At 47.0% G+C, this 11,569-nt stretch overlaps 1 protein-coding gene across 3 annotated transcripts in view; it reads left to right on the plus strand.

Annotated features, from left to right (window-relative positions):
• The window catches only part of PIGQ (phosphatidylinositol glycan anchor biosynthesis class Q), a 34,275-nt gene extending 23,300 nt beyond the window's left edge, over positions 1-10,975 (plus strand). For all 3 annotated transcript variants that reach the window (XM_028705520.2, XM_028705519.2, XM_077918446.1), the window contains exons 7-11: positions 1,239-1,350; positions 4,088-4,168; positions 5,221-5,335; positions 6,561-6,622; positions 7,318-10,975. In XM_028705520.2, coding sequence (XP_028561353.2) covers positions 1,239-1,350; positions 4,088-4,168; positions 5,221-5,335; positions 6,561-6,622; positions 7,318-7,470 — 523 coding nt within the window. In that variant the 3' untranslated portion in view covers positions 7,471-10,975. The remainder of the gene's footprint in view (positions 1-1,238; positions 1,351-4,087; positions 4,169-5,220; positions 5,336-6,560; positions 6,623-7,317) is intronic.
• Positions 10,976-11,569: the final 594 nt, after the last annotated feature.

The raw sequence follows: 11,569 nt of genomic DNA on the forward strand, positions 1-11,569 counted from the left end.
AGTTATGCACAGGAGGCCTGGGCCTGGTATACAGCAAAAGGCTTCAATTGGGTGAGCCGGGCCTATAAGTTGCTCATGTCCTGGCTTAAAATGGGTGGTACCAGTAGCATCATCACCATCTTTCCTTCCTTCCTTCCTTCTTTTCTTCTTTATTAGAAAATCAGAGGCAGGAGAGAGAGAAGTAAATTGTAGGACAAAGAAAGATGAGGGAAGAAAAGGAAAAATGAGAAAGATGGATATATCTGTTCATTAATTTCAGAAAGCGATTTTGGTTCTGAAAGGGGGTAGGACTATAAATCAGTGGTAGAGCATCTACTTCACCTGCAGAAAGTTCCAGGTTCTGTCCCTGGCAGCACCTTCCCGCAGGGCTGGGAAAAGCTTCTGTTTTGAAAACCCCAGGAGATGCTGGCAGACATTATAGACAGTGACCTCGATGGATCAGTACTTTGACGCAGTGTGAAGCAGCTTTCCGTGTTCCTGTTCTGAAGCCTACTAAGTTTTCAAACTTCAGTCTTCAGAAAACCTTTTCCACAGGGACTACTGGCCTATTGAAACACCCCCTCAACTCCTGAGCATTCCAAGATAGGTTCTAGGGTACAAGTTTGAATACTTGTTTACCGCAAGAGCCAAGATCCTTTTCCAGAATTCACTTGTAGGCAACCTTCCAGGGGCTGCACGCCATAAGGTGGACAGGGCATTTCATGGAGTGGGCAGTGTTTCCAGCCACACCAAAGTCAGGGATTTGCACACATGCTCAGCTCTCCCTCCGGGCGAGCAAAAAGCATTTTCACACTCATTCCAGCCAGGTAGAAGCATTCAAGGAAGGCGTAGAACATGGTTGGTGAGGGCTGGATAACGAGGCCTGAAAGGCTGCGTTTGTTCCCCTGCCTCAACCTCTCTGCCTTTGGGCCTCACTGTCACCTTACATGAGCTGGTGGAGAAAGAGACCTGGCTTTCTCCAGTAAACATCCTGCCTTGCCAGATGTGCAGTGGAGTGCCCAGCCAGGAACAAAGAAATCTGCCATTGGAATTTTATGTATTTATTTATTTATTTGATTTATATACTGCCCTTCATCCAAAGATCTTAGGGTGGTTCACAAGAAGGAATGAACCTCATGGTTAGACAGCTGGCCGAGGAGATCCCTATTGAAGCAAGAGCCCCTAAAGGTACTTTTGGGGGTGGACAGAGGTATTTTCTATCAGTCACGATTTTGTGCTTTCCCCCTCTCTGGACCCAGGCTCTACTGCCTCAAAATCTATGGCTTGTCGTCACTGTGGCGCTTGTTCCGTGGGAAGAAGTGGAACGTCTTGAGGCAACGTGTGGACTCCTGCTCCTACGACTTGGACCAGGTGAGGGTTTTCAGGGTGTCTGGGAGGGAGATAGTTCTGTGTTTCCATGTGGATTTGCATGTGCACACTCACCCCCCTCCCCTTCCCCGTGGTGCATATGCAAAGGGCTTAATTTGGCATTATTTCCAATGGTTTGCTGTTTGTCACCGGCTGTGCATCTGTAGGTGTATTGGCAGAAAGAGCTGCAATTCAACCTTTTGTGCATGTTTCTGAACACCGTGGATGCTGGTGCATATCAGGAACATTCAGTCCCAACCTTCCTCTTTGCCCATACAATGGCCAGGCACGGCCTCCCTGTGTATCACTCAACCCTGAATCTCACTGTTCTCCGCTGGCCAATTTTCTGCCTGGCTCTCAGGCAATTATAGCCGAAGGGGGCCTAATCCCTGAGAGACTCCTTTGGCAGATGCCTGGTGCCATACAAGTCAGAGCGCTGGAGTGATAAGGGCGGGTGGGGAGGGGGGGGAAGCAATTTGAGTAAAAGACACCAAATAATTACAACCATACCCCCACAGTGTTGCCATAGTTACCTGCTGCTTTGTGTTTCTATTAAAAGGCTCCATTTAATTCACATCAGATGGAGTTGGGCCCACACATTCCCATCAGGATGTGGATAATGTTTTGAAGTGGGGTGGGGGGGTGGCTCTATCTGCTGCTTACCTTTTACAAAATGTCAAGGTAACAGCATGACCAGTGTGGAGGCTGGGTCCCCGCAATCCCCAACCCTGCTTTCAAACAAAGCAGGAAAAGTGAGGAAGCTAGGGCTGAACTTCCTTACCACTATTTTACTCCTTTGTCTGCCAGGAGACAAGAGATTGCTGGGGGTGGGGGTTGCAAGATGCAAATATTCCTTCCAGCTTCTGCTGCTGTCTCTCTGAGCTTTGGAGATCTGCTTAAGCAGAGTGTGCTGCTGAATTTTGTCTGAGGGCTGTCAGGTTCTTCTCAGTCTAGAGTTGGCCAAGGAGGCCACTGCTCTTCAGTCCTTCCTGGGGGGTGGGTATGTGGCAAGGGAAGTGCTTTAAACCAAGTTGTTTCTTGTTCTCGTCAACTGACGATCTTTTATATCAGAGTTCAGGAACCTCAGGTTCAGGGGCTGAATGTGCCCTTCCAAGCCTCTCTGTCTGACCCCGGGACCACACATTCCCTGCCCAGACCCAGGCCCTACTGGCCCTGCTTCACACCCTCCAAGTGTTTGTTATTATTATCGTTATCATTATTTATCATTATTTATTATTTATTAAATTTGTCTACCACCCTTCATCCATAGATCTCAGGATGTTTCACAACATAAAAATATAAAAAACACAAAATATATAATAAAAGTAAGACCAAAAACAAACCACTATTTCCCCCTCCCACAACACATTTAAAAGAGCATTGGATGTCAATCAGCCCAAGGCCTGGTTGAAGAGGAATGTTTTTGCCTGGCACCTAAAGGTGTATAATGAAGGTGCCAGCCGAACCTTACTGGGGAGAACATAACACAAACGGGGAGCCACTGCAGAAAAGACCCATGCCCATGCTGCCACCCTTCGAACCTCTTGTGGAGGAGGCACATGAAGAAGGGCGTCAGATTATGATTGCAGGCTCCAGATAGGTTCATATGGATGTATTGCAGTCCTGAGTTCTTTAAGGCTTTAAAGGTCAAAACCAGCAGTTTGAATTGGGCCTGGAAACTAATTGGCAGCCAGTGCATTTGGGCCAGGATTCATGTAATATGGTCAAACCATCTTGCCCCAGTGAGCAACCTGGCTGCCAAATTCTGCACTAGCTGAAGTTTCTGAACCATCTTCAGAGGCAGCCCTACATATAATGCATTGCAGTAATCTAACCTAGAGGTTACTAAAGCACGGACAACAGTACAGTGGTACCTTGGGTTACAGACTCCGCTAACCCAGAAATAGTACCTCGGGTTAAGAACTTTGCTTCAGGATGAGAACAGAAATCATGTGGCGGCAGCATGGTGGCAGCAGGGGGCCCCATTAGCTAAAGTGGTACCTCAGGTTAAGAACAGTTTCAGGTTAAGAACGGACCTCCAGAACGAATTAAGTTCTTAACCACTGTAGTTAGGCTATGCCTGTCCAGATAGGGGCACAGGTGAGCCACCAGCCAAAACTGATGGAAGGCACTCCATGCCACCAAGGCCACCTGAGCCTCAAGCAACAGCAAAGAATCTAGAAGTATCCCCAAACTGCATACCTTCAGAAGAAGTGTAACCCTTTCAAGAGCAGGCAACCTCCTAGCCATCTGGTCTAGGGAACCACCCACTAACAGTGTCTCAGACTTATCTGGATTGAGCTTCAGTTTATTGGCTTTCATCCAGTCCATTACCAAGGTAAGACAACAGTCCAGCACATCTACTGCCTCACCTGCAGATATTGCTGACATCATACGCCAAACCTGTAAACATTTTCACTGGCTGAAATGTGTCTTTGAGTTCTGATAATGCCTCTCACTTCCCTGGATGGTGTATGAATGTGTATAGAAGATAGCTTGCAGTACAAAGGTATAATTTACTTTCCCCACTCTGCCTGCTTTTGCCTATGGCCCTGCCCTCCACTGGCATGTGGCCCCAGAAGGTTGCCCAGAATGAAATGTATCTGAAAACAGGACGGATAAGGCTTCTTTGCTCTCAGAGTATTTCAGCCTTGTATTGCTACTGACTCATAACTTAGATCTCTTTTTATAGCTGGCTTCAGCTACTATAGGATTGATTTGTGTCCTTTTCCTCCTCCAGCTATTCATCGGCACTTTGCTGTTTACCATCTTGCTGTTTCTTCTGCCCACAACCGCACTGTACTATTTGGTCTTTACCTTGGTAAGTTTGCTGCTGATTTTGTTGCTACTTATAAATGCATTGATTGCTTTTCTATAGGAATGCTCTCAAAGGGATATACAAAAGTTATGAAGGGTGGCTGAACAGTTCCTGGCCGAAGTGGAATGGAGTTGGGTTTGTATGGTCCAAACTGCACTTGGCTGGATGACAGGATGCAAGACTGGGAGGGGAAAGAGGACTTTCCTTCCCCTTCTCCTGGGAGCCAGAAAAGAGTCTGGGATGATTGGTCAGTTGATATGCTGGTCTGCCTCAAAATGTGTCTGAGTAAGGTAAAGGTAAAGGTACCCCTGCCCATACGGGCCAGTCTTGACAGACTTTAGGGTTGTGCGCCCATCTCACTCAAGAGGCCAGGGGCCAGCGCTGTCCGGAGACACTTCCGGGTCACGTGGCCAGCGTGACAGAGCTGCATCTGGCGAGCCAGCGCAGCACACGGAACGCCGTTTACCTTCCCTCTAGTAAGCGGTCCCTATTTATCTACTTGCACCAGGGGTGCTTTTGAACTGCTAGGTTGGCAGGCGCTGGGACCGAGCAATGGGAGTGCACCCTGCCGCGGGGATTCGAACCGCTGACCTTTCGATCGGCAAGCCCTAGGCGCTGAGGCTTTTACCCACAGCGCCACCTGCGTCTGAGTAGCACTCAATTAAAACAGTTGTGTCAATTGTTGCAATCAGTGGTTGCTGTCTTCAGCCAGCTTCCACCTGCTTGCCTTCTTAGATGTCTGCTTGCTGCCAGTCTAGGAACTAGCAGTTCCTCCTTCTCCTCCTTAGTCTCAGCGTTGCCCTTGTGAGAACTCTGCAGGGAGGAGCGGGAGGGGGACAAATATACCATTAATTGTCCTTGGCTCTGGCTCTGCCTGCTTTTTGTCTCCCTGCCTTCTGCCCCAGAAGTCCCAATGAGTCCCAATGGCCTCTGCTTGCAGCTTCTTCTTTCAGAATGAAAAATTAGAGTATTTGACAAACCTAAGTTTGGCAAATTTGTCCAGTGGTGGTACTGCTGTAGATTGAACTAAAAAAAAAAATCATTTTTCCTTCTAGCTCCGTCTACTGGTGGTGATTGTACAAGGCTTGATCCATCTGCTAGTGGACCTCATCAACTCGCTGCCCTTTTATTCAGTCATTCTCCGGCTCTGCCGATCCTACAGACTTGCATGTAAGCTCCATACTATAGTCAAGGCAAAACTTCAGAAGTTGCATATTAGCGGGGACAGAGGTTGGAAATTTTTGCTCAGAAGCAAGTGACAGGTATCTGAAGACTGGCCATGTGTACTTTAAAGCAGGGTTCAATTTCATAGAAACACTCACCACTGCTGCAATAACAATGGTTTGCATAAGGCTTGCATGGTACTGGGAAGGCTATGTATTTAATTGGTTGCTGGTGGGGAGTTCAGGCAAATTATCATCTGTCATTATGCTTCGCGAACAAGATGCTATCACCTCCAACAGCTAAGAAACCTTATGGGCGTTCAGTGGTTTTCTGGTGTTCCTGCCACATACATCAGTAGGGTCACACTGACAAACAGGTCAGAAGGGAGATCACCAAAACCCCGTGGACCGTTTCTTGGGAATCTGCCTTCTACCAGGTCAGACTCTTTGCCTATCTAACTCAGTGTTGTCTACTTAGACTGGCAGCAGCTTTCCAGAGTCTCAGGTGGAGAGGGGGGCCTTTCACATCACCTGCTTCCTGATTCTGTTAGCTGGGGATGCCAAGAGTGGATTGAACTTGGGACCTTCCATATGCAAAGTTGGTGCTCTGCCATTGAGCTATGGTGCCATCATGTTGTACATGCAAGAAGTTCAGAAATGCTAAGGGCATTTAAACAAACACCAGCTTGTTTGAACCCTGAACAAAGTGAATGGAAAAACTGGACTTCTTCCCTAGTTTATTCACCTTTCTCTGTGATCTTCCTAGCTTGGCTTCTCCTGCATCTTTTAGAGAAGCCTTGTTGCAAGAGGAGCCATGAGAGCCTGTGTAGTGTAGTGTAGTGGTTAGAGTGTTGGACTAGGACCTCAGAGACCAGGGTTCAAATCTCCACTTAGCCATAAAGTTCATTTGGTGACCTTGGGCTAGTCACTGCCTCTCAGCTTAGCCTACTTTACAGGGTGATTGTGGGGATTAAATGAGGAGGAGAACCCTGTGTGCCACCTGGAGCTCCTTAGAGAAAAGGTGGAGTATAAATAAATGCAAGCCATAAATAAATGATGCCCTCTCGATGTTCTTAGACTCCAATTCCCATCAGCCCCAGCCAACGTGGCCTATAGTCAGGGGTGATGGGTGCTGAAGTCCCAACAAGATCAGGAGGGCACCATGTTGACTACTGAACCAATCAGCCAATACAGACTCTATCTTTCCATTACCTACTCTTGTGTATTTTCAGCTGGTGTGAAGTTCAGAGTCCTGGAGCAGGAAGCTGGGAAACCTCTTCGACTTCTAATGCAGGTAAATCATTTCATTGCTTGATGGCCTGTGCTTAGGACTTTTCCTGCTTTTTAGAACAACATTTTGCTCTTCCATATTGATCTGCTCCCCAAATTTCCCTTCTGTGAGAGTGCACAGGACTCCTCTTCAGTTTTCTGTAAAACATTTAGCCCAGCAAGGAAGGTGTCAGTTGTAGCACTCTGGATCCTGTCCAATCTGAACAGGCTTCAGTCCCCTAAGATGCTGAGCTAAGCTTGTGTTTAAGTGGCTTGCTGGATCAGGGCCAGAGCCCTTCCTATAACATGTAGTGTGAGACTTGCAGTGAATATAGAATAGCCTTGTGCTGTCACCTCAAATTATGAATCCTCTAGCCATTTCCAGTGGCTTAGAGATTGTTAAGAACTCCACTCTCCTAATTCTGTCTTCCAACAACAGCCATGTCAGAAAAAACACTTAGAGTGCCATTTCTTTGGTATTCTCATGTCAGTTGTGATCTCACATTATGCTGAGCTTCTGCGCTCCTGTTTCCAAGAGTGTGAAATAGATCACCAAACGGTCAGGCGTGAAGCTTTAATGTGAGAGGAGCAACTCTTTACGCAGAAAAGGAGTTGCACGCACACATCCACACAGGCACACCGCTCACCCCGTGCGCACGACTCAGCCTTGTCCAGGTACAGCCACTGCAACTGTCCCTCTCGCTCCTTCTCCCCCGGCAGATAAACCCTCTGACCTACGGCCGCGTGGTGCAGCTGTACAAGCTCCCAACATACAGCTGCTACCCCAAGGACTCCTGGGGCTCTTTGTGCAAGAAGCTGCTTGTTGGGGAGCTGATCTACCCTTGGAAGCATAAAGGAGAGAAGCAGGACTGATTCGCAGCAACTGAGGTGGACTGCAAATGCTTGAGCCGGAAAGGAACACTGGAGAGGCAGGGCTGTTGCTCCTGGCAAAAGACACCTTGGAAACAGCAGCTGCCGAGTGGTACCCGATGGATGCTTCATTTTGACAAGAAAAACTGACTGGGCGGTCAGTTTCCAAGGAGGGAGGGAGGGATTCATTTCAGGAATGGGCTCCCCTTTTCCTCTGGATTGAGGGAATTCCTTCTCCCCACCACCACTCAACAAAACATTATCTAATCCCAAGTTAGAAATTGCCAGCCTGGAAGTATCAGGTGGCCAAATTAACGCGACAGCCGAGAGGAAATCTGTTTTCGTTTGTTTGTTTTCTTAGGGTAAGCTGCCATTTCTGCAGGAGCCCAGTGTGTGGTATCTGACACACAATTCCACTTCTTGATAATTTCAGCTTCACTTCCCCCCACTCCTGACATACAAGTGTCTAGCCCAGGTGATTGTGATGATGTAGGTAAAGATGTAAGGGCAACACCTGTCACAAGCTTGGGAGCCAAAGGGTTGGCCAATAAGATCCAGTGGTCTGAAGAGTCTGCCCAGCTCCAATCAATTCCTGTTGGGAGACAAGCACCTGGGGAGAGCCAATGTTTTTATACCCTGCTTGCAGGGTTCCCAAAAGTATTTGGCCAGCCACTGTCAGAGACAGGAGGATGCTGGTCTGGTTGGAACCATGTCCTCATCCAGGAGGACTTTGTTCTTAAGGTATTATGAATTAATGGGCAAGCTAGCTCTGAAATGTATAATGTAGCTTATGTGATTGATTTCTCTTTGACAAATACCTGCCATGGTGGGATGTGAGAGATGGACAAGCTGAATCAGGACCTCTGCCATCCTGATTAGAATGGAGCCCATGTACATCTGCTATTTGCAACAGGAAGAAAGTTCTCATGGGTGCTAATAGGGCTTTATTCCCATTGAAGATAGCAGGTGGGGGGAATTCTGTGGGCAAGGGGTTACATGCTCTCCCTGGTATATTCCTGATCCATTTCTCACCCACACCAGCTCTTTGTTGAAAAGGAATCAGCTATGCAATGTCAAACTACATGACAAACATTGTGTCTAGTCTGGTCCATAGTTAATTACAGAGTTCCTTGCCTCCCGTGCCCCTGGCAAGTGACTAGAAACCAATAGCAGATTATGCAAAATTGGGGAAAAAAATGCATTGGAAATTATGTAAATATGCTCCCAGGTCACGACATTTAGTTTTACTCATCCCAGACTTTTTCTTTCTTTTATAGAGTATATGACATGGTTGTTGTTTTCAAAAGTAGCCCCACTCAGCTTGTCACAGCACTTCTACAAGGTATTGTGATATGTCCATTAAAAAGTGGGGCGGGGAATCATTACAGGCAGTGACCATTTTGTGCAAGGATTATGTTCCCTGCCCCCGCGCATGTCGGCGGAACGCATATAAGCCCGTCCCACCCTGTTCCACCCCGCCCCCATTCTGCCTTCTTGTGGGTCCGAGGACCTGTGCGTAGGCAATCATGCATCAGTTGGACATGTCTAAAATGGTCACTGCCTGCATTACACCGCCTGTAGGACAATTCTAGGACAAATGTAGACTGCTGCAAAACTTTGATATATAAATATTTAGTAGAGAATACACACTTGCCATTCTTTTTTACAACATAGACCAGAAACCACAGATCTTTATTATCTAGTATTTGATCATTCTGAGCTCCCTATTACATAATTTGGCCCTAGTGAGGCTTAGAACAATTAGTAAGCAGATGATGGATCCATGTACTTGGTGATTTTAAAAAATGTTTTAAGCCATTTTATTGGACGTTGAATTCTATATTGGAGGCAAATCTCCTTTGAGCAGCCTAATAGAAGCTGGTGGTGGTGCAGGCAGGATAGCCTCTTATCTGTTGCTTAATTTGGGAGCAGGACTTTATTGTATTTCAGGCAACTTGACGTGAGAGAAATGATTCCTAGACAAGAAACTGGAAGCATACTTCGCTTTTCAAGTCAGCTCCATTGAAAGTCCTTGGGGCAGATTCTTTCTGAATAGTTTTAGGTCAGTGTGTTTATGTAAGATGAAGGCCCAAAGTACTCACTGCCTTGCCATTAAGTTTCAACTGAAGAGCCATTACTAAGTGCCACAGTACAAAGCAATAATCGGTGTACCTCTCAAGTCAGCTCCTCTATGATGGCCAAGAACATTCCTGGTTTTTTTAACCTTTTTTTAAGTCAAAGCTTTAATGTTCATTTCACCACCAGTCCTTGATTTCCAGCATGTCTTCCTCCTACCCATTGGCATTTCTGTTTCCACCATGCCTCATAGCAGGTGGTACCTGCCAATCTTAATAGCACAACCACTAGCCTCCAGCTGTGTGACACACACACACTCTCTTTAGCATTAACATTGCTCTCTACTCAGGACAGACAGTGACGACATACCCAGGGCACGATTCAGGCCAGTGCTTCCATACTTCATCCTCAGGCAAACAGCAATGCCCTGAGTGGGGAATTCAGGTGGTTTTGGCAAGGCCAGTGGAGCAGGCCCTGGCCTTGAGACACTGCCAAGGATGGGGCACTAGGGGACCCCTTCAAACATGGAGCTGGCTGGCTCTTGCTTAGCTGTGGATCTGGACTCATTTGGTGCACTGCCAGCCTCGTGTAGCAACAGCCAAATACACAGTATTGTCCTTCCTTGCGATTTGATGTGACGTGATTGAGGCCCATTTAGTAGCATGGGTGCACCTTGCAGCACCTCCATGTCTCTCTTTCACCATATGGACTCCCATCAGAGAGAGGCCGTTATTTGTATTTCCCTGCTTTACGTTGACAGATGTGCATTGAATCTGATGTTGCCACATAGCCACTGTGTATATTCTTAAGCCATAACAGAGACAACCTTTAGCTGTGACACTTGTGCCTAGTCATAGAGCCCTGTTCTGTGTGCATGTGGTCTTGTGTATGCACAGTGGGCCTTGGAAAAACACTCGTAAAGTTACACACTCCATGTTTCTGAACAAGACTCCAATACTGCACAGAACCACCATCCCAATGAAAATGAAATCTCTTCGTATGTGCATCTTGCCATGCTCATTGCAGGATGGAGATCATAAATCGTTCTAATTTCTCTCTCACTTTTACTTAATTTGCTGAGAGTTCGCATGAATGTCCTCTTTCTTGTGTCTGCTTTTCCCTGGGTCTTACTCTGGTGTGAGCATTGTTGTTGGCCTGAGGGGGGCAGTTTGCCAATTCCACTCTGGTCACAGGCAGAATGGAGCAAGCACTCAGCTTGCTGCACTCATCTTGCTGATGCCAGCACTCTACAACTCGTAAGGGGGAGAAGACGTGCAGCCTGATCTTCTCTGTCTGCACAGTGTCAGTGCCTGTGTTGTCTTCTGCCAAGCATTGGAGAACGCCCGGGAACTCTTGCCCTGCCCTGGCATTGCCAAAACAGGACTTTACTTCTCTGTTAGAATACTGCTGCCAATAAAAATGATTTATCTGAGCCTTTCTTGCAAAACTATGTTAGTGCTTCACTTAAAAGCAACAAAACCGCATCTTAAGCAATGATTATGGTCTAGAATCCCTACCGTAAGTAGAAATACACCACTACTACTACTCTTGCTCAAGCGCCATGTGATGTTGTCAGCAGGAAATATCTCCCTCCTTAAGTTACATAGAAAGACTCTGCTTGTGGTTTCTGGGGTTTGCCTTCTAATGCAGTCCAACTGTTTGACTCAGTCCTCCAACCAAAGGCATGAGCCTTGATATAGTGTCACCCATGTGTGCTCACTTCTATTCTGGCACAAGACTGCTAGCATAAACAGGGGCCCCCAACCACCATCCTTTGCTTCCCCAATTGGTGCCGCTCTGGATTCCCAACGGATGGCCTTGTTCTCTAAGACTGTAGTTCCAAAGTGATAGTGGTAAAAAGGTAAAGGTAAAGTGGTAGAGCATCTGTTTTGTATGCAGAAGGCTCCAGGCTCAATCCTGTGCATCTCTGCTGCCAGTTAGTATAATTCAGTGGTTTTCAACCAGTGTGCCGTGAATGATTGTCAGGGGTACCATGGGCAACACTGGCCTCTGTCCCTCTTTCCAT

The sequence above is a fragment of the Podarcis muralis genome, chromosome 14 (genome assembly GCF_964188315.1).
Source record: "Podarcis muralis chromosome 14, rPodMur119.hap1.1, whole genome shotgun sequence".
NCBI classification, from domain to species: domain Eukaryota; kingdom Metazoa; phylum Chordata; class Lepidosauria; order Squamata; family Lacertidae; genus Podarcis; species Podarcis muralis.